At 38.2% G+C, this 23,631-nt stretch overlaps 1 protein-coding gene across 1 annotated transcript; it reads left to right on the top strand.

The window, feature by feature from the left end:
* The first annotated feature begins 914 nt into the window (after positions 1-914).
* Positions 915-21,050, top strand: TAB2 (TGF-beta activated kinase 1 (MAP3K7) binding protein 2). The gene is made up of 6 exons (XM_082300205.1): positions 915-1,099; positions 6,326-7,835; positions 14,511-14,671; positions 15,316-15,409; positions 16,723-16,803; positions 19,005-21,050. Exons 1-6 carry the CDS (start codon positions 998-1,000, stop codon positions 19,148-19,150), a joined length of 2,094 nt encoding a protein of 697 aa, XP_082156331.1. The 5' UTR covers positions 915-997; the 3' UTR covers positions 19,151-21,050.
* The last annotated feature ends 2,581 nt before the right edge of the window (positions 21,051-23,631 follow it).

Below are 23,631 nucleotides of genomic sequence, written 5' to 3'. Positions count from 1 at the left end.
TGAATGTAGGTTAGAGAAATTGGAAAAAAAATTAAGTGGTCTTAGGAGGATTGAGAGGGGGTTAACTACTTAGCAGGAAGTTTTACGGACTACTCAGTTGAAGAGGGGTGGAAAAATGGCATTTGATACTGAACTAGGGTAAACCAGTTTTCTTCTTGTTAATAGAATCCTCTGGTTTTGTGTGCTTGCTGTGCTCTTGTCAGAGTTGAAGTTTAGTTAAGGAAAGTACTGCAGTACAGCTTTTGATAAACAGTGTAATTGTTCCGTTGTTTAGTTTGAACAGTGTTTTTTCTTATAATTGCTTTAAAGGAAGATCAGTAGTGTCTTGTCACTGCTTAGATTAGTCTAGCACTGTAAACCATTGAAGAAATGACATGGGTGTACTTTTCGCGGGGCATGGACCGAGGAACTTTTTAAATTGTTCTGCTGCTGCCATGGAGAAAGTGGATAAAATTCTTGGAGATGCTTGAGTAAGATTTGTAAAGGTAAAAATGCAGGTACATTCAAAAGTGGAGTGAACACAATTTTCCAGTATTTGATGTGGACTACTTTGTGTTCAGTTGTGCTTAAAATAAGTAAAAATGCTGTTCTTAAACCCATTAACTTTAATACTTGATTTATCAAGTCTTTTTTTATTCATAGTATATTTTATAATATCAGTATAAAAACAAAGAAGGAAACTGATCCTGAGATGTGTCTATAAATGGGCAATTTTCAAGGTTATGAGTGTGCGAAGGACAATTACTTAGCCAGAGATGTCACATGGGAATACATCAACGTAAAATACAAACTTATGTTGCATAATTGAGAAGGGATTTTGTGTGTGTGTTTCAGTTTTTTGTGGGGTGTTCTTTTGTTACATCAGAAGTGCCTGCTTTTGGTGTCTCAAGGGTCTCCTTTTTCTTCCAGAAAATGCTGGGACAGAAGAGATGAGTACTCCCTTTACTAAGGCCTAAAACTGCCTGTTGAAAAACAATCCTGACCAGGCAATACACGAATGGCCCAAGGAAGCCAGCAAATTGATATTCAGGTTTTACATGACCTGCGACAGAAGTTTCCTGAGGTACCTGAAGGTGTTGTGTCCAGATGCATGTTACAGGTCAGTGCTCTGTTCATAGCTGCGCAAGTAGGCAGCATTGCATATTTTAAGCTTTCTGTATGGTCATCTCCTTTGAAAGCAGATGGTTTTCTTTCTGTTTTTCTCTATAAATGAGACAAATATACACAGCCGATTCCTTTATATTGCACAGCAAGCAAAGAGTTACACTGGCCTCTCTTCTTCCATGCCTGATCAGGGGTGGTCCAAAGTAAATCAGCCTGTAAATCAATAATCAGTGTGTGCATGGAGACTACTGTCTCACCAATCAGTATGCTCATGCCTTTTGGCCATCTCAAGAGCCAAAACTAACTGTGGCAAAAGGAGGGATGCAAAGCCAACCTGAGTCCAGCAGGGACAATTTAAGGCAATGCTACAAAATGTAGCATTTTAAAGTTTTCTTTTCATTCTTATTTTTGAGTGTTGGGGCATGTCCAGAAGCTACTTTGCTGCCTGGTCTCCATCAGACTTAAAGGTGGGCCCTTGCCTGCGTGCAGGTTGGCCCCGATGCTTTCCATTCCCAGCTCCCTTGGCCTGCAGAGCCAGCACTGGTGGCCTTAAGTACCCTCCACAGCCAGGAGCCTGGGAGTGTGACGTGGGCACAGCCGGGTGCTCAGAGTCAGGCTCACTCCGGCAGCACAAGGTGGTTGTAGCCTCGCCTCCACCGTGTTAGACCTGAGTGGGTGTGAGGCACTGGTGTGCATCTGCCCAGGGCTTTGGCTGCCAGATGGGCATCATTTTTTTGCTGTAGCTTTCGAGTCTATGTAGTTAATTAATGGATTTCTGTTGGGCTTGAAAGTAACAAAGCATTTTTGAGTAGTGCTGCAGTTAGTGCTAAAGCTATGGACTGCATATTCTCAACTTCTGCATGCAGCTGTTTTTAATGCTGCCACTATCAGAACATGTACCATATTTTGTATCAACTTCTTGTTCTATAACTTCACGTTAGCTACTTCAGCAGATAAATTAACGTCCCTTCAAAGCCCCGTAGGGACTATGCCTAGAGTTTTCAAATGATGGTAGACTTATTTAACTATGTAGCTTAAACATGTTTGCTTTGCATTTTCCGTCAATTCAAAGCATCCATACTGATTGATTTTCTTTTTCATTCTAAGATACTCAACCTTTGATTACTCTGGTTAATAAGAGAATTATCCAAATATTCATACTGATCCATCAGTATACACTGATGGGAAAAATGATGAGTCACAGCTTCCCAGAAGCTAACTGTCTCTGGACTGTGGCTAGGACCTCTGTGGTTATGAGTCAACATTCTTTATATCCTAATTGTTTGTCTTGCTATTTATATGTATTTTTATTTATGAAATACGTATTTGTGTATACTTACATATGCATATGTACTCACACGCACATACATCCAAATAAAGTGTTTATACTGTTGGGAAGAGTGTCTGTGACAATTTAACATTCACATTGTCAAGACTGTATCATGACTTTCCAGACTTTCTAGAGTAAGAAGTTGTGAGAAGTGCATTTCATCGACAGAATTGGTTTTGATTTGCAAGAAGGCAAAATTCTGCTTGCGGCTCATGAGGTTTCAAGCTTTCCCCAATCCCTTCTTTCTCACTATTTAGCTGAAACGGAAACTGAACCAGAGTATAAATTGCCTGTATTTGTTCTCAGGATTGTACACTGCTATTTTTATTTTAGTGCTCTGTAGGACTTGATGCTACAAGTACAGTTTTGTTCTTCAAACATGAGAACTGCTTGTTGAGTGATGTGTGTGGACTTGATGGAGTGAACGCATCAGTAATCGTCTTTTGAATGTCGTTCTTGATAAATTTAAAAGCTTGTCTTTAAGACACTCAGCAGTCTTCATAACATTGAATACAGTGGATTTTTTTTTTTTAATAAAAAGAACCATATAACTGTGAAGAAAAGATACTGTGCATCCCATATTATGACAGATTATGGGGAAGGATTTAAATTTTGAGTAAGTGTTTTAAGTCAGCTTTCATAAGCAAATCTTTCAAAAACAGTCTAGGGTAATTGATGTTCCATGTGTGCAGTACTGTTAAACTAATTTGTCACGCTAGAAAGTTTTTTCTTAACTGAGAGCTAAGACTCACCGAGAAAATCCTGTCATGTTGTGGTGGTTCTTTGAAATTTCATGAGCTCTGGTTTCCCTGACTCAACTTCTAGCTTTGCTACTCTGTTTGGCATGGGGTTTTGTTCGTTTGTGTTTTGTTTTGTTTGGGGGTTTTATTATTATAAAAGCCGCCTAACATGACTTCTTTAAACCAACAAATTTTGTACTTGGACTGATGGGAAAGATTGAAATGCAGAATTTGGGAGTACTTGTGCACATGTTTGCAATACTGCTGGAACAGTGTCTGAATCCTAAGTTCTGCCACCTTGTAGTTGAGCATAGTGGAAGGAATTTCCAGTAGAGGCAGTAAGTGTAGTTTAGGTCAAAGACAAGTACTTGAGGACATTTGGTATAAGAAATGCCTTACCCCTACAATACCTTGCATGCAGGCATCATATGTCAGGGTGAAGTTATTTTTAAACTAGGAATTAAACTCCAGGTGAGAATCCGAAAGAATATAAGCAGTTTTGCAGTTTATGGTAGTATTGATGAGGCTTTTATAACAAGGCAAGTTTCTTTGGATCACTGTGAATTGTGCAGAAAGAATGTATAGTCCTCCATGAATTCTTTGTAGCCAAACACAGTTGTTTTTAAAGGAAGGTTTTATAGCATTATATGCTTATAATGAAAAAATTAAGGCTAACGAGATTATGAAAATACCTTGGGGTAAATAGCCCGCTGTTGAAATACCTAAACAATAAATTGCATGCTAAAAACAGAGGACCACCAAAGAGCTAATAGGAGGAAACTTAAACCTGCTTAATCTAGGGAGTAAAATGTTTTGGGCTGACAGCACTGAATATTCCTAAAAAGTTTTGCATCCTGTTCTTCCCAACAAGCCTCCTGCATTCAGCTCTCCCATTCTCCTCATTTAAAGGAGTCACTGCAGTGCCCACAGTCTGTGGACATTATTCCCTGTTGTTCTATTTTTTGTGTCTGGAGCATTCTATACCTGCTCCTCAAGTCTACGTCCTCTCCTTGCTTCCCCGTTTCCCTCCAACATTCTTATTCTTTCTTTTTTTTTCTTTCTCTTTCAGGGTGCCAACATTTTAAACTCAATTGGGACATGGGCAGAGATAAGATGAGGGGTATTGTTTTGCTGGAATATGCTCAATTCTGCCATCAACCGGTTCTCTGATCTGTAAAGAGCTAGAAGCGGTTGAAACTCTGCCTCTGCCAGCCAGAAGATGCCAGGGGTTCCATGTGCCCCCGTTTCCCCTTTGAGTTCTCCAATTTTCTCATTGACGTCACTGAAATTTTGGAATTGATTGGATGCAGCCTTAAAAAAGAAAAAAAAAAATTGTCCAAAGAAATGCATTCAACCTGAATGTAAGGGCCTGGCGAGCTTGGCCTGTTCCTTTTTGGTTTGGTATTTTTGGCCTTTCTGTTAATAATTTTAATTCACTTAAGTTCATGCAGAATCTGCCTTTGAGATCTTTCTAGCTTGTTTTTCTGTGGCATCCTATCTTTTTCCCTTTTCTGGCTCCCTTTTCTCCTTTGCAACAAATACCAGGCTATTGTTCTTATCTTCTCTTACCCACTGTTCTGTCCGTGTGTTTCCTTTCTTCACTACTAACTTCCTTTGATTACTTTGTCCTCTGGTGCTTATTCCAAACTAGAGCCAATATGCATATCATCATTTGATCCAATTTCATATATCTGAATACTTTTTTGCAGCAATCCTTATATCGAGCTGGCTTATTAGATAGCCTTTAGGGAATCCTATTATTTTAAAAGGTTTTGTGGCTGGGGTTTTTTGGGGATTTTTTTTTTTTGCTTTAGTTTGGAAGAATTCAGAACTGCATCTGGTCTGTATGAACAGGTAGTTACAGTTTTGTGGGTGAAGTAAATCTGTAAGGTAGAGACAATCTTGCTATATCTGCACAACGCTGTCACCTTCGTCATGGTTGAAGAATGAGAAATAATGTCTGCTGGTTTAACAAAAATGACATAATAGAAAGCATGTAGCATGGATCAATTTATCTGGTTGTGTTACTCTTTAACTAACTGATAATGTTGCTACTTGGCATATGCAATTTTTTTTCCTTGATCACTTGCATTTTTTTCAAGTAACTATTTCTATGTGCTGGATGGATTTGCCACCTATTTAGTGTTAATAACATGGGCCTGAACAGGGGCTCTTCTGGCTGAAAGTATTAATCTTTATTTCTTGGGGGGTGGGAGGTTCTGTGGGAAAAGTGATACAGACAGAGCACAGTATGAAGAAATTATGTCACTGATGCATGTCCACTCTTTCTAAAAATCCTTCTGTAGGAAACTAAATTGGGAAGATCTGAGTACAACATTAGTAAACGTGGAAAAAGAGAAGAGAGATTAGCTGTTTGCTTCTGAAATGTTCTTAAAGAATTAGCTAGGTTGTGGTTTCTATTCTAAGTCATCCTATTACAGGTTTTAAAAGGTACAAATATAAGTATTTAAAAGCTTTGCAAGCAGTGGTTTAAAATGAAAGTACAAATGTCCTCTGGGTTTTAGATCATCTTACAAAAGAGTAGTCCTGCTGTATTTGTATAAACGGAATTTTTACATTTCTTCTGAAGTCATGTACAGTTCCTTGGGTCAGCATGTTTCTTCTCTTCGTAAGATTCACTTTCCATTTTCAGCAGGAGGTAATGCATAACTGGTATTGAAGTTTTTTGGGAAAACATTTAAAATAAACATGTTTTTATTTCTCTTTTTAAGTTATTAACCAATACTGTGCAGATGCTGTGAATCTATTCCTGCTGTCATTTTCCTCCCTAAAGCCAGAGATTTGGTCTCTGCTGAAGATGGTTCTGAAACTGAGAAGGCATAGGGAAAGTATTCATCCAAGGTGTATCATACTGTATAAAGCTAGCTTGTCAAAGTCCGGGATCTCCCTGTCACTGCTTCAGAGCCGTTGCAGACCTCCACTCTTGGTGCCACTGGCTGAGTCACTGTTCCCAGAGCAGTGAGCTTCACATGCAAGCCCCTTGTGTGTGTAGAGCAGCTGTGCTAGCCAGCCACCTAAAGCTTTCTGTCTGATGCTACATTGTTAATTTTTCAGTTATGATTGGATGGATGCATACATAACTATGAGAGTATTTTATCAGTAATGTCAAACTTTCATCTGTCTTTTTTAGAATAACAATAATTTGGATGCCTGCTGTGCAGTTCTCTCTCAGGAGAGCACAAAGTATCTCTACGGTGAAGGAGACCTAAGTTTTTCGGATGATTCTGGGATTCCTGGACTACGAAATCACATGACATCTCTTAATTTGGATTTGCAGTCACAGAACATCTATCACCATGGAAGAGAAGGAAGTAGAATGAATGGAAGTAGGACTCTAGCTCACAGTGTTAGTGATGGACACCTTCAAACCAGTCAGTCCAACAATGAACTGTTTCAGCAGGAACCACAGACAGCACCTGCGCAGGTTCCACAAGGATTTAATGTCTTTGGGATGGCTAATACAGTTAGTGCTTCTAATCCAGGGCAGCATCTTGGATTTCACCTAGGCAGCAAAGGAGTATCTAACTTGTCTCAACAAACACCCAGATTCAACCCCATTATGGTAACTTTAGCCCCAAACATTCAGCCTGGTCGCAATACCCCAACGTCTTTGCACATACATGGTGTACCTCCTCCTGTACTTAACAGTCCCCAGGGAAATTCTATCTATATTAGGCCTTACATCACAGCTCCTAGTGGTACTCGACAGACACAGCAGCAGCCAGGCTGGGCATCTCAGTTTAATCCCATGCACCCTCAGCAAGTCTACCAGCCTTCTCAGCCAAGTCCCTGGACTACTATTCCTACATCCAGTACTACGCCACATACCTCATCGCAACACTCAACACAGCCAAACCAGCAAGGCCACCAGACTTCTCATGTGTACATGCCTATCAGTTCTCCTACTACTCCACAAGCACCTATGATTCATTCATCTGGTAGCTCACAATCTTCTGCTCATAGCCAATACAACATTCAGAATATATCCACAGGACCTCGCAAAAATCAAATTGAAATCAAACTTGAACCGCCACAAAGAAACAGTTCTTCTAAGTTGCGTTCAACTGGCCCTCGCACCTCCACTGTTCCCTCTTCCCTCAACAGCCAGACGTTAAGTAGAAGTCAGCCCACTGTTTACATATCGGCCAGTCCTCCAAATACTGATGAAGTGATCACACGTGGTCAGCCCAAGGTCTACATTTCAGCAAATGCCACAACAGGAGATGATCAGCTTGTGCGGAACCAGCCCACACTTTTCATATCGACAAATCCTGGAGTATCTACTACTGCTAGGAATATGTCTGGTCAAGTAAGCATGGGTCCTGCATTTATTCATCACCATCCACCCAAGAGTCGAGCAGTGGGCAACAGCACCACTGCAACCTCTCCTCGAGTGGTTGTTACGCAGCCTAACACAAAATATACTTTTAAAATTACAGTTTCTCCAAATAAGCCCCCTGCAGTTTCCCCAGGGGTAGTGTCCCCAACTTTTGAACCTACAAACCTTCTAAACCTTCCTGATCACTATGTTGAACCAGAGGGTATCCAGCATCTTACTGACCCTGTTTTAGCACATGTGGATAGGATCAGTGATGCACGGAAATTGAGTATGGGATCTGATGATGCTGCCTACACGCAAGGTAATATTCTTAATATAAATCGTAGAGATTTTGACCAGGTTGTCAATTCAGTATGTAGATTGCAGAACAGGAACCTTTGTGATGTTAATATAATATCTTTAATTTTAGCATTTGTGAGTGTTTCCTAAATAAATAAAAGTGGTTTATAAGCAAATCATAGATTTCTTTCTATGGTAAAGATATGAAACTGAATACTTGGAGATATTCTTGTGTTTGTCTTAAGTAGGTACGTTATCTGTTTAATGGAGTCATACCATCTTCATTTTTATGTTGTTCTGAAAGAAACGTGTACGTTTGTTCGACTTGTCCGAGTGATTTAAAGCTACGATTCCACTGTCAGATTTTTGAATCAGTTGAGATACTGTTTGCATTGGATAATATTCCCCTTTTATTTTTTTGCAAGTGTTATTTAAGAAGAAGGAAAAGCAGACTTCAAAAGCAATTAGTGGGATAAAGTGTTGGCCTCCGTGTTTCCTACTCTGTGCCTGACAATAAAATGCTTAAAGTCTGGATACTTCTGTTACATTTTAAAATGTGAGAAGGAGCACCAAGCCAAAGGAATCTGTTTTAACAGTTCAGTGGTAATGGAAGAGTAAAATTTAGAATATGTGGTACAGCAAGATAACCTGTTAATATTTTTCCTTCTGTTTTCATGGGTGTACATGCTTTTATGACCAGCTTGATGGTTTATTAACTCTGCTGTAAGCTTTTTATATAAAGATGTGGGATGAGTCTTAGGATATTTAAGCAGTATTCATGATAGGTTGTCAAAATAGTTTGTCTTTGACCTCGCTGGTCCTCTCTGGACTTAGTAAACAATTCAGAACTAAAAAAACGGCTTGTTCCATGACCACTGTAAACATTTTTCAGATGAATTTTGCCATTTTATTTTGTGTAAGTAAGTACAGTGATCAAGACACAGAAAGCCAGGTCTGCATCTGGAGTACTATAGTAATGAAGTAAATCAAAAAGCGATTCTAGCTTGTGCACTGCTTCTGGATATAATCATCTTTGGTGAGGAATAGTCAATCCTAACTCAAAAGTTTCTAAAGATTATGTGTCAAAACCAAAAAGCTAATCGTCCTTACATTCTCTTATGTTCAGTGCATAAAGAACTTCAGAAAATTCATCTGTAGGTAAGCAAAACAAATTGCCCCCCACCCCCCAGCTCGTATTTCCTTTTCTTACTTTGGAGGAAGACTTAGCTGTCTGTTTTAGTCTTAGTCCTGGAAAACTTCATATACCCAGAAATTAAGCAATTGTAATCTTGTACTTAGGCTCTAAAACACTCTTCTAGATCATGAACTTGCTTCCCAAGCAAGCTGGGTACTTTTAAGGGGTTTGCAAAACTTCATTTTTGGTACTTTTTGGGGAGTTGTCCCTTTCTTCTGTTTTTCCTTTCTGAGGGCACCAGCTTCTGCCAGGTCTGTCTCTTTATCTCTTGTACCCTTGGTAGTGATTGCCACTGTAACGTCCCGCACAATCTCTAAAAGCTGCAGGTATCAGCATTCTGCTTATCAAGATGAGGCAAGCTTGATACACAACCTAGAATTCTAGAAGCATTGACCTCCTACCTGCTGTGGAGCCCAGCTCTTCCAGACGCCAAGATGCAGCTTTTAGATGATGTGTAGATGTATGACATGGGCTGGTACAAGGGACCTTAGGAAGACACCATCCTTCTGTGTCCTTCACTACAAAGTTCACTTGTGCTGCTGAAGTTCTTTACATCTAGAGGTGTTTTGGATTTCTGTCATATGTGCTCCATTTCTGCTGCAATAAGTGCAGTATTTCTAACATTTTTGTTATCATTAATATTTGGAAGGTTGAGAAGTCTGTGATAGATTTATTTGTATGGTATTGATGTCTGGAAATCCTAACTGTTGCTTTTAAACATGTTTCTTACACTTAGCAGTGGGGTTTTTTCCTCTTGCATACAAAAAGGGATTTGAGTTACTTGATGTCTTCTGTGTTCTAAACTGCTTATAATTTAGCCAAACTGCCAGAAGCCTTCCATGTTAGGTGCTTGTTTCAGTTTAATTTTAGCCAGAGAAGATGAGTAGTTTCTCTGGCCACGATTGGAGAAAAATGCATTTTCATCAGCTTTTCCATTTCTGCCAGAATGCTCCTTATCTTGGCAGGGAGAACTGGTTTGGGGAAAAAGAAACCTTGAGGTGGAAGGTAGAGTTGCTTTTATGTCAAAGGAAATTTCCTTTGCTCTTTTTATTTACTTCACATTTATATGCGTGGTCCAACCCCGGAGAACAGAAGATGTGTTGGACCTGTCTCTAGGTGCCGATGCTTGCCATCTAAGAAGTTTTACTTGATTATGGTGTGTGTAGGCACTCCCGTCTCCTTCCATGATTATGTTTCTGGTTTGCCTCCCAAGAAAGTCACAGGGGGTAATAGAAGGCTGCCCCAGATCTGTCTTTTTTGCTGCCAAACCTGGAGGTTATATAATGTGTAAAAGAGTGCATACTGCTCAGATAAAATCAATGTCATTTCCCTGGAAGGCTTGGTTGTATCTCTGGCACTGACTCCGTGATCCTAAGAAACTCGCTGTCACCAGACTTTTCAAAACTGGTTGCTGAGGGGTGTTTCTTGTTTTCTAGGACTCTAGTTTGAGATACTGAGGACTTGTGGAAGTGTTGAGTGCATGTGTCCCCTATTGAAGTCAGTAAGAATTCATAATGCTGTGAGAAGAGTAATGCTAGGTGCATGCCCAGAAGGACAGCCAAAAGGGGATGCATTTTTATGCTCCTCTCTTCAGTATCAGTTCTGTCTGTGCACAGGAGTATTCCCATTATTTAGCAGAGATTACAATTCATAATTAGTTTTATTAATATGAAGTAGTTAAGTGAGATTTCAATATATAATATATATGTAATTTAGTTTAGTATAAAGTGTCTTATGGATAAAAAAGTGAAATCCTGTTAGAAACTGAAAATTCTGTACTCATACATTTTTGTGATGGACACTCTGTAAGCATGCAAGTCGTGATGAGTAATGAGGCTGAACAGTTATTTAATAGTTGCTCATTCTGCATATAGCTTTCCATCTGTATAATGGGAAGGCATTCAATCAAGAAAATACATAATTGTGTAATAAAATCATTAGGTTGATGTTTTCTTACTAGGGAGCTTAAGTCCTTTGGTTAAGTATTACATGTCTTTGACTGTCTGACTTTTTCATAGTATTTTCTTTAACTTGAAAGAGGATGGTGTGCAAAGTTGAGTGAGTCATTGGTACCACCTATAGTTATATATGTGGATGCATGTTTCCTTAGCAATTCTTGCCACTGTGTTTTTAATGTAATTAATTGATAAACTAGATTAGTAAATTAACATTTTGCACAGCTCTTGATTTGGTTTCTTGGAGCTTTTTAAAACTTCGAAAAATAAATAAAGCTGCAGGAAACAAATTTCCTTAATTCTTAGCCAGTCCTTGTAGATGTTTAAGAAAAAGGACTTGAATGAGATAAAGCTGTGGCACATACTCCAAGGGGCTCTGAGCCCATTGCATCATGTGGTTTAAGAAAAAAATACCACCTTGTATTTGGCTCTGTATATCAGGCCCCACTCTTCAGTGAAGCTCCTTTTAAAAATTAAGTGAAGGGAGTATTGAAAAGAGAGAAAAAAAAAATCAGTTTGAACTACTGAATTCGCATATCAAATGACTGAATTTTGTGCAGCTTCAAATACAGGTTTTGAAAGCATGCATAAGCATAAGTGTGTTTTGAGACTTCATTAACCTCCTGCCACAGAGTAATTGCATTGCCAGAAATCCCCTCCATATCTGGCAAACTAAGAAATTTAAGAAATAGTAGGTCTATAGAATAGAGTGAAATCTTTGTATTCCTAGATTAGAATTTATCTTAGAAACACTTAAAATAACAAAAGACACTCTAAAATTCACATGCACAGAGTCTTTGAGAAAACAGTTATGCATACATTTACAAACTTAAAGGTATATTTAGTGCCTGACTGAGAAGGTCTCTGGGAGAGGAAGAGTGAACTTTTGTCCTCCAGACTTTCATGCTCCCTGTAATAGGATGATATATAGCATTTTTGTGAAAAATGTGCACTTTGAATGTCAGAGGAAACAGTGGCATCTGCCAGAGCATTGAAGTGTACTGCACTCTGCTGAATGCAAACGTGCAGAAGTGCAAAAAACTTAATGTGCCAAGTATCCTGTTTGCACTTAATTAAGAAATTGAACTGCAGTTTTTCTGAGCGTTTTCAGTTGCTCTGAGCAACACTAGAGGGAGCTGAATACTTAAATTGCCAGTTTCCATTCATAAATACCGCAGTGAAAGGCAGGGGGGGTTTTGTCTTTCCCCCACCACTGTTTTCCTGCAGCTGCCAAATTGGTATTTAAGCAAAATTACTAAATTATATGTGGAAGTCTCTACTTAAACCAATCTCTTTCAAGTTCCTTATCAAAGTTACTTTTAATAATAGAAGAATAGTATATGATATCAAGTGATTCTTCTTTAATCATAGTGGTAATTTTTAATGTGTGTTTTTAAAACCTGTTGGGATTTGAAATTGTCAGATGGTAGTCACAAAGCTCATATGAGAATAAATTACACAGCTTTTCAGACATGGCATGAAAATGAAAAGCATGTAGTAGTGCTGTGGGCATCCATCAGTGCCTTCTCCTCCTTGTGCAGTTCCATAATGACCGCTAAATTTCTAAGCCTCACAAGTGGGAGAACATCGAAATGAGAAATGGTGGGTTTTTTCCTTTACAAGAGTAGCTTAAACAAAAAAGGAGGTGGGGGATGCACAGGCAAAGTCTTAGTCATAGTTGTACTCTTGAGGCCATGCCATGCCGTGCAACCTGATATTCTGGTAACTGTGCTCTTCACCTACCACATCCAGCAGCACTGGCTACTCACCAGCAGCCTGCATCCACAGTTTAACAGGTCTGAAGAGTTCTGAGTCTGGTTATTGGAGCATAGCTGTGGTGCCTCAGCAGTCTTACCAAGGTAATGAAAACAGAAGTGTCTAAAAGTGGAAATAAAATGTAGAAGGAGAAAGGGCTTGTACACTCCCTGCAGGAGTAGAGGCAAGGTAGTCTTTGATTTCCTTTCTTTAGAGTTGCAGCTACATTTGTTTGTAAAAGGCTTTTTGAGAGGAGAGACTGTCTATTGAGATTACTTACCTGATAATTCCAAGTCTTCAACAAAAATCCATCTTGAGATTTCAGTTATTATGGTTTTATATTACATATGAGCACAGCTGCAATTTTTACTGTAGTGCAATTACTGTGACCCAAAATAAAGGTGTCTGTTTATGAAAACTTCTCTGATTTGTACAAAACCTAGCAAAAGACAGGTGTCATTTCAGTATCTTGTGAACACATGTGACTCAAAAGCCTAGGCTCGATCTCAGTAAGGCCTTACAGTCTGTTACACTGTTCCAAAATAGTTTGACATGGTTCCTCCTTTGGAAGAACCTCTGGAAGACAAAATGTGATGTGTGAATGAATGAATGAATGAATGAACAGGCAGGAGCTGGAGCAGAAGACAGTTCTTGCCAAAGATGTGGAAAGTTGCATCTTTATAATGTGCTATTTTTTTCTCCTGCTACTAGTTTGGAAACCTAGGCAACCAGATTTGAGTGCTTCTAATTTTTTGGTACCTGAAGAAATCGTGAGGATCTAAGCATCATGTTCCAGCTAGAGTTTGGCTTAAAGACTTTGTGAGGCAAATTCAATGTTTTTAAAATACCTTGTTATTGCTACTTTTTTTTAATTTCCAGGATGATATAAAAGTATTCATAGTCTGTGAAACTGATCACAGTTTATATGAATTACTAGTTTAATGGATGAATGAATGGCTGTGCAGAAGTTAAAATGATTCTTTGGTTTCTTTAATTAAATACATTTTTATAGAAGGTGATTATTACTTTGAGCAGTGAAATCTGCTTTTGTGATGATACATGATAGTAAATGTGCCTTCAATGAAATAAACTCATTAGATTGCATGAATTTGTGTCATCTGCTACTTAGGTTCTTCATACCTTTAAAAAACTGGTTTAAATGCTAACTTCATTGTTTCTAAATGAGGTCTCCTTGTGCCTTTTGCTTTAGAAATAGTAAGCAGTGTTAGAAATTAGAAGCTGAACTAATGGTTCTGCACCATAGTTTAGGGATAAGATGACATACCATCCAGCTTCTGATAAATATCACAGTTTGCTAGTGGTGTGCTTACTTCTGGTTTGGTTTCATTTGATGGGTCCTACTATGATGAACACTGGGTCCAATCCTAATTGCAATAAGCATATGTAGTGCTCCATATTGCAGTTGTCTGTCTGAAATCCTCTTCATGCTACCTGTTTAACAGTGGTTAGGCTGAATACACAAAGAAATATTAGTTGCTGGCTTTGGGTAGTCAGTCTTGTAGGTTTTTACAGATTACAGTTAAATATTGCATGGCCATTTATTATGTTGTATGTCTTTCTCATATTTGCTTGTCTGTAGTTAGTTTGTGCTGATTTCAAAAACAGCACTTTCTGTCTTATGGCAGAGATTTTCTAGTGAGGAGAATGGAAAAGCAGTCTGTAATAGTGGTTTTGTCTGTTTTTTCCCAAAAGAATCCTAACTTGCATCTTTATCTGGTGTTGCCATGTGGAGGATAATAAAGTAGATAAAATGGGACTTTATGTATTGCAGCTTTACTGGTACACCAGAAGGCCAGGATGGAGCGACTTCAACGAGAACTTGAGGTTCAAAAGAAAAAGTTGGATAAACTAAAATCAGAGGTCAATGAAATGGAGAATAATCTAACACGAAGGCGCCTGAAAAGATCGAATTCTGTTTCCCAAATTCCATCAGTAAGTTGAAATGTCTGTAGGGTATAAACCTAAACCACAAGTGTGGTCTGTCACAATAAATTGAAAGAGGGGTTATTCATATATTGACAATAGACTAGGGATGGGCAGTATACTTAGATTTAAGCTGGTAAACAGTATAGTTTAGAGTAGGGACTAAAAATGTGTTGTTTAGCCACAACCTTGCAGGTTGCTGATCACTTTATGAAGTATTGCTTTTAAAGACAGTCACAAAAGGTTTGACCTGGTAATCCTTTCTAGCATTTCAGACTACAACTTAATACTCATACTGCTATCACACTAAGTACTTTTTGGTCTTTGTGCATATACTGAGCTCAAATAAACTGGTTAATGCACCAGTTTTCAGTGCTTTCTGATCATCCAGTGATCTGCTGGACCAGACCACTGGCTGTGCCCTGTCTGCTGTTTGGAGTTGTTCAGTCAGCTCTGAACTCTGGTGAGAGAGAACTATTCAGTGGGTCTGGAAGCTTCTTCTAAGATTATGCTTGGATTAAAAGAAAGGTGGTCATTAGGGAAGATTCTTTTATCATCATTTCTGAAATAACTAAATGCTGTCTACCTGTGTATGAATGATAACTGTTATTAAACTGGGAAAATTAGTCTAACAGGCAGATTTATTTTTTCAGCTGGAAGAAATGCAACAGTTAAGAAGTTGTAACAGACAGCTGCAGATAGACATAGATTGCCTAACCAAAGAGATTGATCTTTTTCAAGCAAGAGGTACAGTATGTCTTAGTCCATCAGTAACTGTAAATGTTGATTTTTTTTTTCACTGTCCACATGTTTCAAAAAGGTCTGTGTCATAAATGATGACATAAATGATATACCACACTATTTGCAAAATCTTCACATTAGTTTGAATGAAACCAAGGAAGTAACTGTCTTTAAAGCCTGTTGTTTTTGTTGGCCATATGATTTTCCTAATCCCACAGTCATTCCTATTTCATACTTGGCTCAGAAGAGAGAAGTTTGTGATGCCATTTATTTATTAAGTGCTGGGGGGAGGGGGGGAGATCTCGTTATCTGAGTATTAAAGAGAGAGAACAAGTTTTTTGAATGATACAACTATATATATGTGTCCATCTCTCTCTTTTGTCTTCCACTTCTGTCTGTATTTAGCCTCTCAAGTTAGCAAATATAAAGTGCAGTTGTAACTTCCAGTGTGCTCTCTGCTTTACTTGTCTGCAGGGACTCAGCCTTTGCTCATGGGGGTGAAATTATGAGACAGCTGAGCTAGTTCAAGAGCTGCCAACAAGAAAGCCGCCTCTCTTCTTGCTTCTCTCTTGCCACTTACTGAACTCTGTTTCTGTAGTAGTTTTTTAGACCCTTTGCAGAGCTGATTCTGTTCACCAGCCAAGCTACAACTCTTGCATTGCTGGAAAAGCTTGCTACAGCTGATGTGAGGGAGAGGCACGGGAAGGGAGAACTGAGATAGTGAGAGGGAAGGAACTAATACTTCCCTATTTCAGCAGCAGTGAGCTGTTAGATCAGTTGGGACATGAGCCACAAAAGTTCTCCCTCAGACAATGTACTTGCAGTTCAGGAGAAGGTAGACAGGTGTGCTGAATGTAATGCTGCACTAAAAACCTGACCTTAAGAGTGAATGGTGGGTGATGTTTTTTTGCTTGTTACGGTAAATTGCATTTAGAACTTCGTCTGAGTTTTAATTCTAAGCATGTATAATACACTGCATAGTAGGTAAGAGATCTCTGAGTAAAGTTGCAATGTGAAAAAAGTCAACTAAGATTTACTTACAAAATTATCTTAGAGTGGCAGAAAGATACCTCTAAGGAGTTTGGTTTGCTAGATTTTGTCTCTGGCTTATTTTATATTGCATATTTTGGGCAATAAGTTTCTTAAAGTGTGTTGCTGACATCACTAATATCTCACTGGGGTCTGTATTGACACCTTGATATAAAAAGTGATAAGTGAATAATAGTATTGTTACAGAGTTACTGCCAGAAAAAACTGATATGCCTCACTACTCAAGTTTGTTTTTTTAAACTGCCGCACCTTTTTTTTTTTATTTTTAGGACCACATTTTAATCCCAGCGCTATTCATAATTTTTACGATAATATTGGATTTCTTGGTCCCGTGCCACCAAAACCCAAAGGTATTGTATTGATAAAATTTGGATTTGATACAAATACCTGTTCTGTATCTAATGCCAAGTTCTAATTTATGAATCTTGCTCAAGTGTTGAGTATGAAATGGATTACTTCAAAAGCATACAAACCTTGCATTTTATTTGTATTGGCAGTAAGTGTGCTTCTGTTTGCTCTTGTTTCCTCTCTATTCATACGTTAAGGAAAGAGAAGTACATTAAATGAGTTATGTTAAAGATGGATAATACATTGGAAGGTAGTTTATGTAATGGAAGCATCTGTCTTTTCTTTAAAAATGAGCATGAGGTACGTTGTTTAGGGATCAGTGAAACTCACTTAAATGACTTCACCATTATCCATAGTGAAAAGAGTAGATTTGCTTACATGTAGTAACAACTCAGGTTGGTTACCCTGACTGGAATTCATAGCTACTGTAGAATATGTAATAAAAAGTTACATGAAAGCCTCTTCTGACTATTGGTAAATATAGTTCTAGATAGTTGAAGAGGAAGGTGATGCAGTCCAGTATGGCAGTCAGTATTGCTGAATATCAGCCACTCTTAAACATTCTACTTGTCATTAGTTTGCACGTTACTTATTTTTATCCCTCTCAGGATGCCAGACAAAGCAGAACAATTACCTCTTGTGTTTTACGTAAAGCAGAGAATGAAATGAACTTGTTTGGAGCAGCATCATACTATGGCCTTAGGCAGACCACCACATGAAACAGAATCCACTGATGTTTCTGTGCAGTCTTTCTGTCCAGGAAGTTCTCCACATAATACATATGTGCATGTGGTTGGTCCTTGTAGTGTGCAGTAACTGTTGTTACAGAATCTCATCTTACAGATTTATGACATTTCTGCATTGTAAAATGGTCTAGATAAATTGGACTTCTTGTCTTGCAGACTGTTTGCAACACTTCCAAACCGATACTGTTCTTCATGCTTTATAAAGCATTTTTTTATCCTTCATTACCTCACCTGGTAGTGAAAATACCAAGTAAACTTAAATCCATATACATTCCTATTAGACACATTTTACTACTAAAGCATGAAGAACTTACAAATTCTGTCAATTATGTAGTTCCTTTTACAGTGAATAAAAACTAACCCATCAAAGAAGAAAAGTTAATTTTTTGTGACTTAATTGTTACAAAACATTTCTATTGGCTTATCTTTTAGGAACTCACAAATTTAAGTGTTTCATTCAATCTGTCTTGAAAATGCAAAATTAACACTGACTGGTTTATAAAGCTCTAAAGTCCCTCTATCAATTATCTTTTTTTTCTTCTTTCTTTTAAAAAAGTGTCACTGCTGTATCTTAGTTCTTCATTAACTTGAATTTTCATTTCATTTTAAGTTTCAATTTAGCTATCATGTAGGCTTTGACTTAAACCACGATTACCACTGTTCACAAAAAAATAAAAATAATTCTTGCAACTGTGATCAGTACCATTGTACTTCCTGAAGCTCTTGCTGTCATTTTGCAGCAATAGCCATTGATTAGTTGCTGATGAGATGTTCTCCAGATGAAATAATGGGCTAAAGGATTTTGCAGTTGCTTAAACTGGGAATCCTTAACTTGAGAAGTCGCTCATGTCTCTTTTCATCCTTTTCATCCCTTTTCTCTCCTTCTTTTCTCTTTTAAAATAGTTGAAGGTTGTTGTCTAGCACATGCAAAAAGATGTGTTCCTGTGGTAGGGAGGATTACTCTAATGTTACAGAGCCAGGCATTGGTTTTTCTTCAGTACATCTCCTGCTGAGCTGGCTTGATGAAGAACTGCTACCTTTGTTCTAGGATCAAAAAGTTAAACATGTCAAAGGGTTACAGAGCACTTAGTTCTTGTCAGAATGAATTTTAGACCACTCCGTAGACCTCAAACTTCTAAATCTCGTCTGTGTTTCCTGTGCTGATTAATTTGCAAATTTTACCTCCTTTTTATACAATAGCTTTGAACTGATAGAAGAAAGCAGAGTTAAGGGATGGGAAACTTGCTTTTCATAGGTTTACCTTGAGCCTTTTGGCTGACTTACAATCAAGCTGTAGTCAAGGGGGCGGTAAAAAGCTGCTTCTGTCACTTGTAATAACTATGCTGTTCTCAGAAGAACAATATAGTTCTCAGTTTCAAAAAAAAAAAAAAATCTCAAAATTCTTTCCATGCTGTTTTCAGTTAGTAACTGCTTATCTTATCTCTTCCATGTCACAGATCAGAGGTCCATTGTGAAAACACCAAAGACTGTTCCAGACACAGATGAAGATGAGGGAGCTCAGTGGAGTTGTACCGCCTGTACTTTTTTAAATCATCCGGCCTTAAATCGCTGTGAACAGTGTGAAATGCCCAGGCATTTCTGAGCCAACAGGCCCATTACCTTCCGTAAAACAGTAGCAAACGTACCAGGAATTGTCCAGTCATTGGGGGGCAAAAAAAGCATTTATGCATAGGATTTTGTAAAATGGAAGGTGTGATGAGATGGTATTTTGCTAATGTTAAATGTCAGCCCACAGAGCAAGCAATACCTCAGAGTTGTGTCGCAGGCAGTTGACACTGATCAGCTGAAGGGCAATCTGCTGAGAGACTCGCCAGCTGCCTAAACCATGTACAGTATTACCAGTAACACACACCGTGTTCAGTGCCTGGGTGTTGCCCATCCTCTTCTCTGCCCCGATGTCACTACTGAATTTTGACAGGGGAAAGGAATAGAGTGCTAGTGTTTTTGTTTTCAGAGCTTTCAGTGAAACACTACATGCACAGAGGAGATCTTAAAAGGATCAAGGTTTAAATATTTAAACTGTTTGCTGCCACATAGTGCCTTTGATAAAGGGAAGAACTTCACAAATCAGTGGTACTCTTTGCCTTGTCTTCCCTGAAAACATCTCTGTGAAGCCAGAAATCAGTACAATCACATCTAAAGATGAAAAGGAAAAACTGCATGCGTTGTCTGTACAATACACACAGTGAAATACCCCAAAGCTTTTCCTACTGTACATAGCTCTAGAGCCTGCTTTAAGTGATTTCTTTTCTTCACCTTTATTATTTTCTTGTACTTCTGTATGTATAGTGTAATAGTCCTTTTGTTAACTTTCTTTTTTCCCTTTAGGTGATTAAGCACGATCATGTCCCTTTTTTTAAGCTTTTATCTGAGAGAAGCAATGCCTTAAAATAAGAGCATTAATAAGAAACTATGCACAAAATAGCTTTCCTCTGCTCGTTCTGTACATTGCTCTTGTAAATGCTGATGATCTGTGAAGACCTGCAGATGCAGCGTGGTAAAAGTGCAGGAAAAGTTGCAAGAGTTATGCATATAGTTCACTCTGTACACTGAGTTTTACGGTGGGTGACACAAAGGGAGCATTTTGTCTGGTGTGAGGAAACTTTATACTAGGAAACTTTCAACCCACCAACAGATCAGCATCCGAGTTAAGCTTGCTTCATCTGCTGGGTATCTTGCAGACTCCTGAAGAGAGATTCATTGGGGAAGTACATACAGTGCCAAAATCAACAGCAGCAGCATCGTACAGCTTTGTTCAAGGACTTTAAATGCTTTCCTGTTTTGGCAGCCAGTTTCTAAACCTGACTTTGTGGTGAAGTCTCATATTTATAGAAAACAAGGATAGCAATATTTAGGACAACTGAAATAAAGGCTGGAAAAGAGAAATCAAACAGACTTGAACACTGAAGCAACCTCAAGCATCTCTTTTATTTTGATGATCTATTTTTTTAAGGAAAATACTCACATTATCGGGGATGTATGTAACCGAGATCAAGAAAATGGAATTCCAGTACAATATGCATGAAAGACGGCACACAAAGAATTATGTAGCAGCAGCACTTAGCGTGAGGCTGGAGGGAGTGCTAACAATGTAGCAAGAGACAAAGTAGACTGTCACCCACTGTAAACATCCGCCAGTGGACACTTTTATTAGGAGTTTTACAAGTGACCTATGTGAATGCACAGAGGCCTTTGTTTTGAAGGCTTTGCATTTTTTTTTATGTGGGAAGAAAATGTCAATCCCAGGTAATTAGGCAGTAGACCCAAAGCACTTGCATTCAATGCATTTTGTTTATAAAATGAGGCCTTGTTTTTCAGCTTCATCTGCAGTTCTATGTGAAGATTGACAAATCAGTTTTTACCTGTTTATTAATAAAACCTAATTTGGATATCTTGAGTTGATGGTTTTGTGATTTAGCTGGGTAAACTGCCTTTGTAACAGATAAGTTATTTATAAAAATTAAAAAAAAATTATATTCTAATGTTTTCTTTCGTTATTTGTTTGCTTTTTCCATGCTGTGGAGCAACAGAATACTCAACAGAACAGTAAGCATTAACAGTATTAAAAGTAGGCTGACTTCTAATGACCAGAGTTTTTATTTAAGCCTTTGTTTTGTTGAACCTTGTCTCTCCTCCCATGCGTTACTCTGTTTAATTCCAATTCAGTGAGCATAAGGAATGTATTTCATAAAGTTGCACTGACAAGATTGTTTTCTGACCAAAAACCCACTCACTCTTAAAGCAATAAGCTAGACACAGGCCCTTTTTACTTCATGCTTCTGGGGTTTATGATTTTAAAAACATTTTTCTAAATCAAAATGGGCAACCATTCTGTGGTAACAGATGCCAAACTTACGTTGATATAAACACAGTTTAAGGATGAGCATGGTTAAACTGTATCCTGGTGCTATGGATATAAGTGCTGTGAGATGTGGAGTGTTCCTAGATGTGTTTCCCACATGGACCCTGTCTAAGCAGATATTTATGTGGAGTTGGGCTTTCCTGAGACCTGCTGATGCTGTGTAAAAAGCCTTCAGGAGACATCTATAAACAGATTTAGCATAAAAAAACCCTACAGATCCAGCAAAAGGAACGCATATTATTCAACTAGAGTGCCTTAATCTGCAATATGAGAAATAGTGATTGGAGTGAGGGCTGCTGTATTTATAAAGCAAACAATAAACTCCAGTCAGCTGAGGGGTAGGAAGAGCGTATTTGGAGAAATAGGTGAGATGGAATCCTACTCATTCCATGAAATGCGTAATTGATCTTCTCCCTGCATTTGAGTGTTTATTTTCTGAAGAGAAAAAAATACTTACATCCTTGCTCCAGCTAGCTGTGCAGAGCCATCTGCACAACATGAGCATGTATTGGACAGCCTGTTCAGTAGCTGATGCTGGAATAGTGGGGTAAGAGAAATTATGTCTCCAGTGTCTTCCACAGACTTTTACCTTCCCTTTCAAGAGTTTTCTGTTCTTTATGTACCTCAGGTCACATATGTCATCAGCCCCTCCTTCAAGGTGATGCCAATATAGTGCAATATCAATGTAGTATGTTTTTAAGGATTTAAGTTTGAAGGATAAACTAGAACTAGATTTCACTGCTGGATTTTTTTTTCCTCGTAGAACATAAAAAAAGAAACGTTTGAAGCAAGGTTAAATTTTGTATTGGGAACATCAGTAGTTTATCTTGGATGCTGATTGATTTTACTTTTCTACTGTCTTTGTCAGGGGTCTCTGTAACAGGGAAAAAAAAGTACTTACGGGCAGGAAGGGAGTACCCTCCTTGGCTTTCAGAGGCACTCCTGTTTATTTTTTGTGAATGCTTAAGATTATCACTTGGTCCAGTTTCAGAATTGGGATAACTTTAGAAATGTAGCAAGGAAACTGAGACAAAGCTGGTACTGGGCTGATGTGTGACATCAGCTTTGTGGAACTGACTTCAGTTCACCTTGCTGCTTTATGGATACATTAGAAAAACATTTGTCTTGTGCAGTCTCCAATCAATAGTTATTTTGCTGTCCAGGAGTGTGGTCAGGTGTGGCACCCGTGAAATTCAGATTAATTGTGAGATTCAGTATCTTCAGTCTCAAGCTAATGATAGACTGGCTTTAAAACTGCGGGGTTGGTATTTGTGCCTGTGTATTTGCTTTTATTTATGTGGATTTCATCAGTTTTTGTGATCTTGAAATGTCTACCTTCAGTGTATTTTGTAGTTGAGCAGGGGGAAAATTATCCTTATCAGTACTATATTTCCTCGGTCAAATTCCTCTAACTTGACTATACATTGCAGCCTGGACACAAATTAAAGGAGGACTTGATTAAAGATGTAGAAGAAGTATTTTTAAAAAAATTAAAAAGCCATCTATTGAAATCTACTGAGTATTCACTGTTTTCAATACTACTTTGGTATTCTGAATTGGGAGTATTGCTACAAAGCAGTGGCAGAAACTTTTCAGTACAGTTAACAGAATATGCAGTGCAGCTTGTGAATGCACAGCAACTGTTACTAATGTTTAATTCTAACTTTAGCAAGAAAATGCTCTGATATTTTATTTATCTCATATTTGTTAAAAATGCCCTGATAAGTTGAACAGAATACAAATTAACTTTAAACTTCTGCTTACTTTCATTGGCACAGAGTGGAGTATTTACAGTACATTCCTTTTCCAAGCCTGACTGCTTGAATAGCTCTTTTATTGCTAATTTTGAGGAGCAGTCTTTGATTTTATGTAGTCCAAAATGCCTTGTGAGGTTTATATTTTGTGTAAACTATTTAAAAATTACTGAGAGAGAACCGGAAGACTTAGTATGAAATGTTTGAGGGCTTCAGGCTCACAAGCTTAAATCCTATATGAACAATTGGGACTGATGATGAACATTGAAAATTATGTGATCAGACTCAATTTTGATTTTTTGATATATTTCTTTGGTTTTAATTTGTTTTTTTTTTTTTTCTATGAGCAGTTCTGTATGGATGGCATCTGCAGTAGAGCTTCTCAAACACCCACCTTCAGAGGCAGCACTGGGCAGAACTCTCAGAAATTCTTGCTTCAGTCAAGAC

The sequence above is a fragment of the Coloeus monedula genome (genome assembly GCF_965178545.1).
Source record: "Coloeus monedula genome assembly, chromosome: 2".
Classification (NCBI taxonomy): Eukaryota; Metazoa; Chordata; class Aves; order Passeriformes; family Corvidae; genus Coloeus; species Coloeus monedula.
The sequence above is the reverse complement of the archived record's forward strand: the minus strand, read 5'-3'. Positions and strand labels throughout refer to the sequence as shown.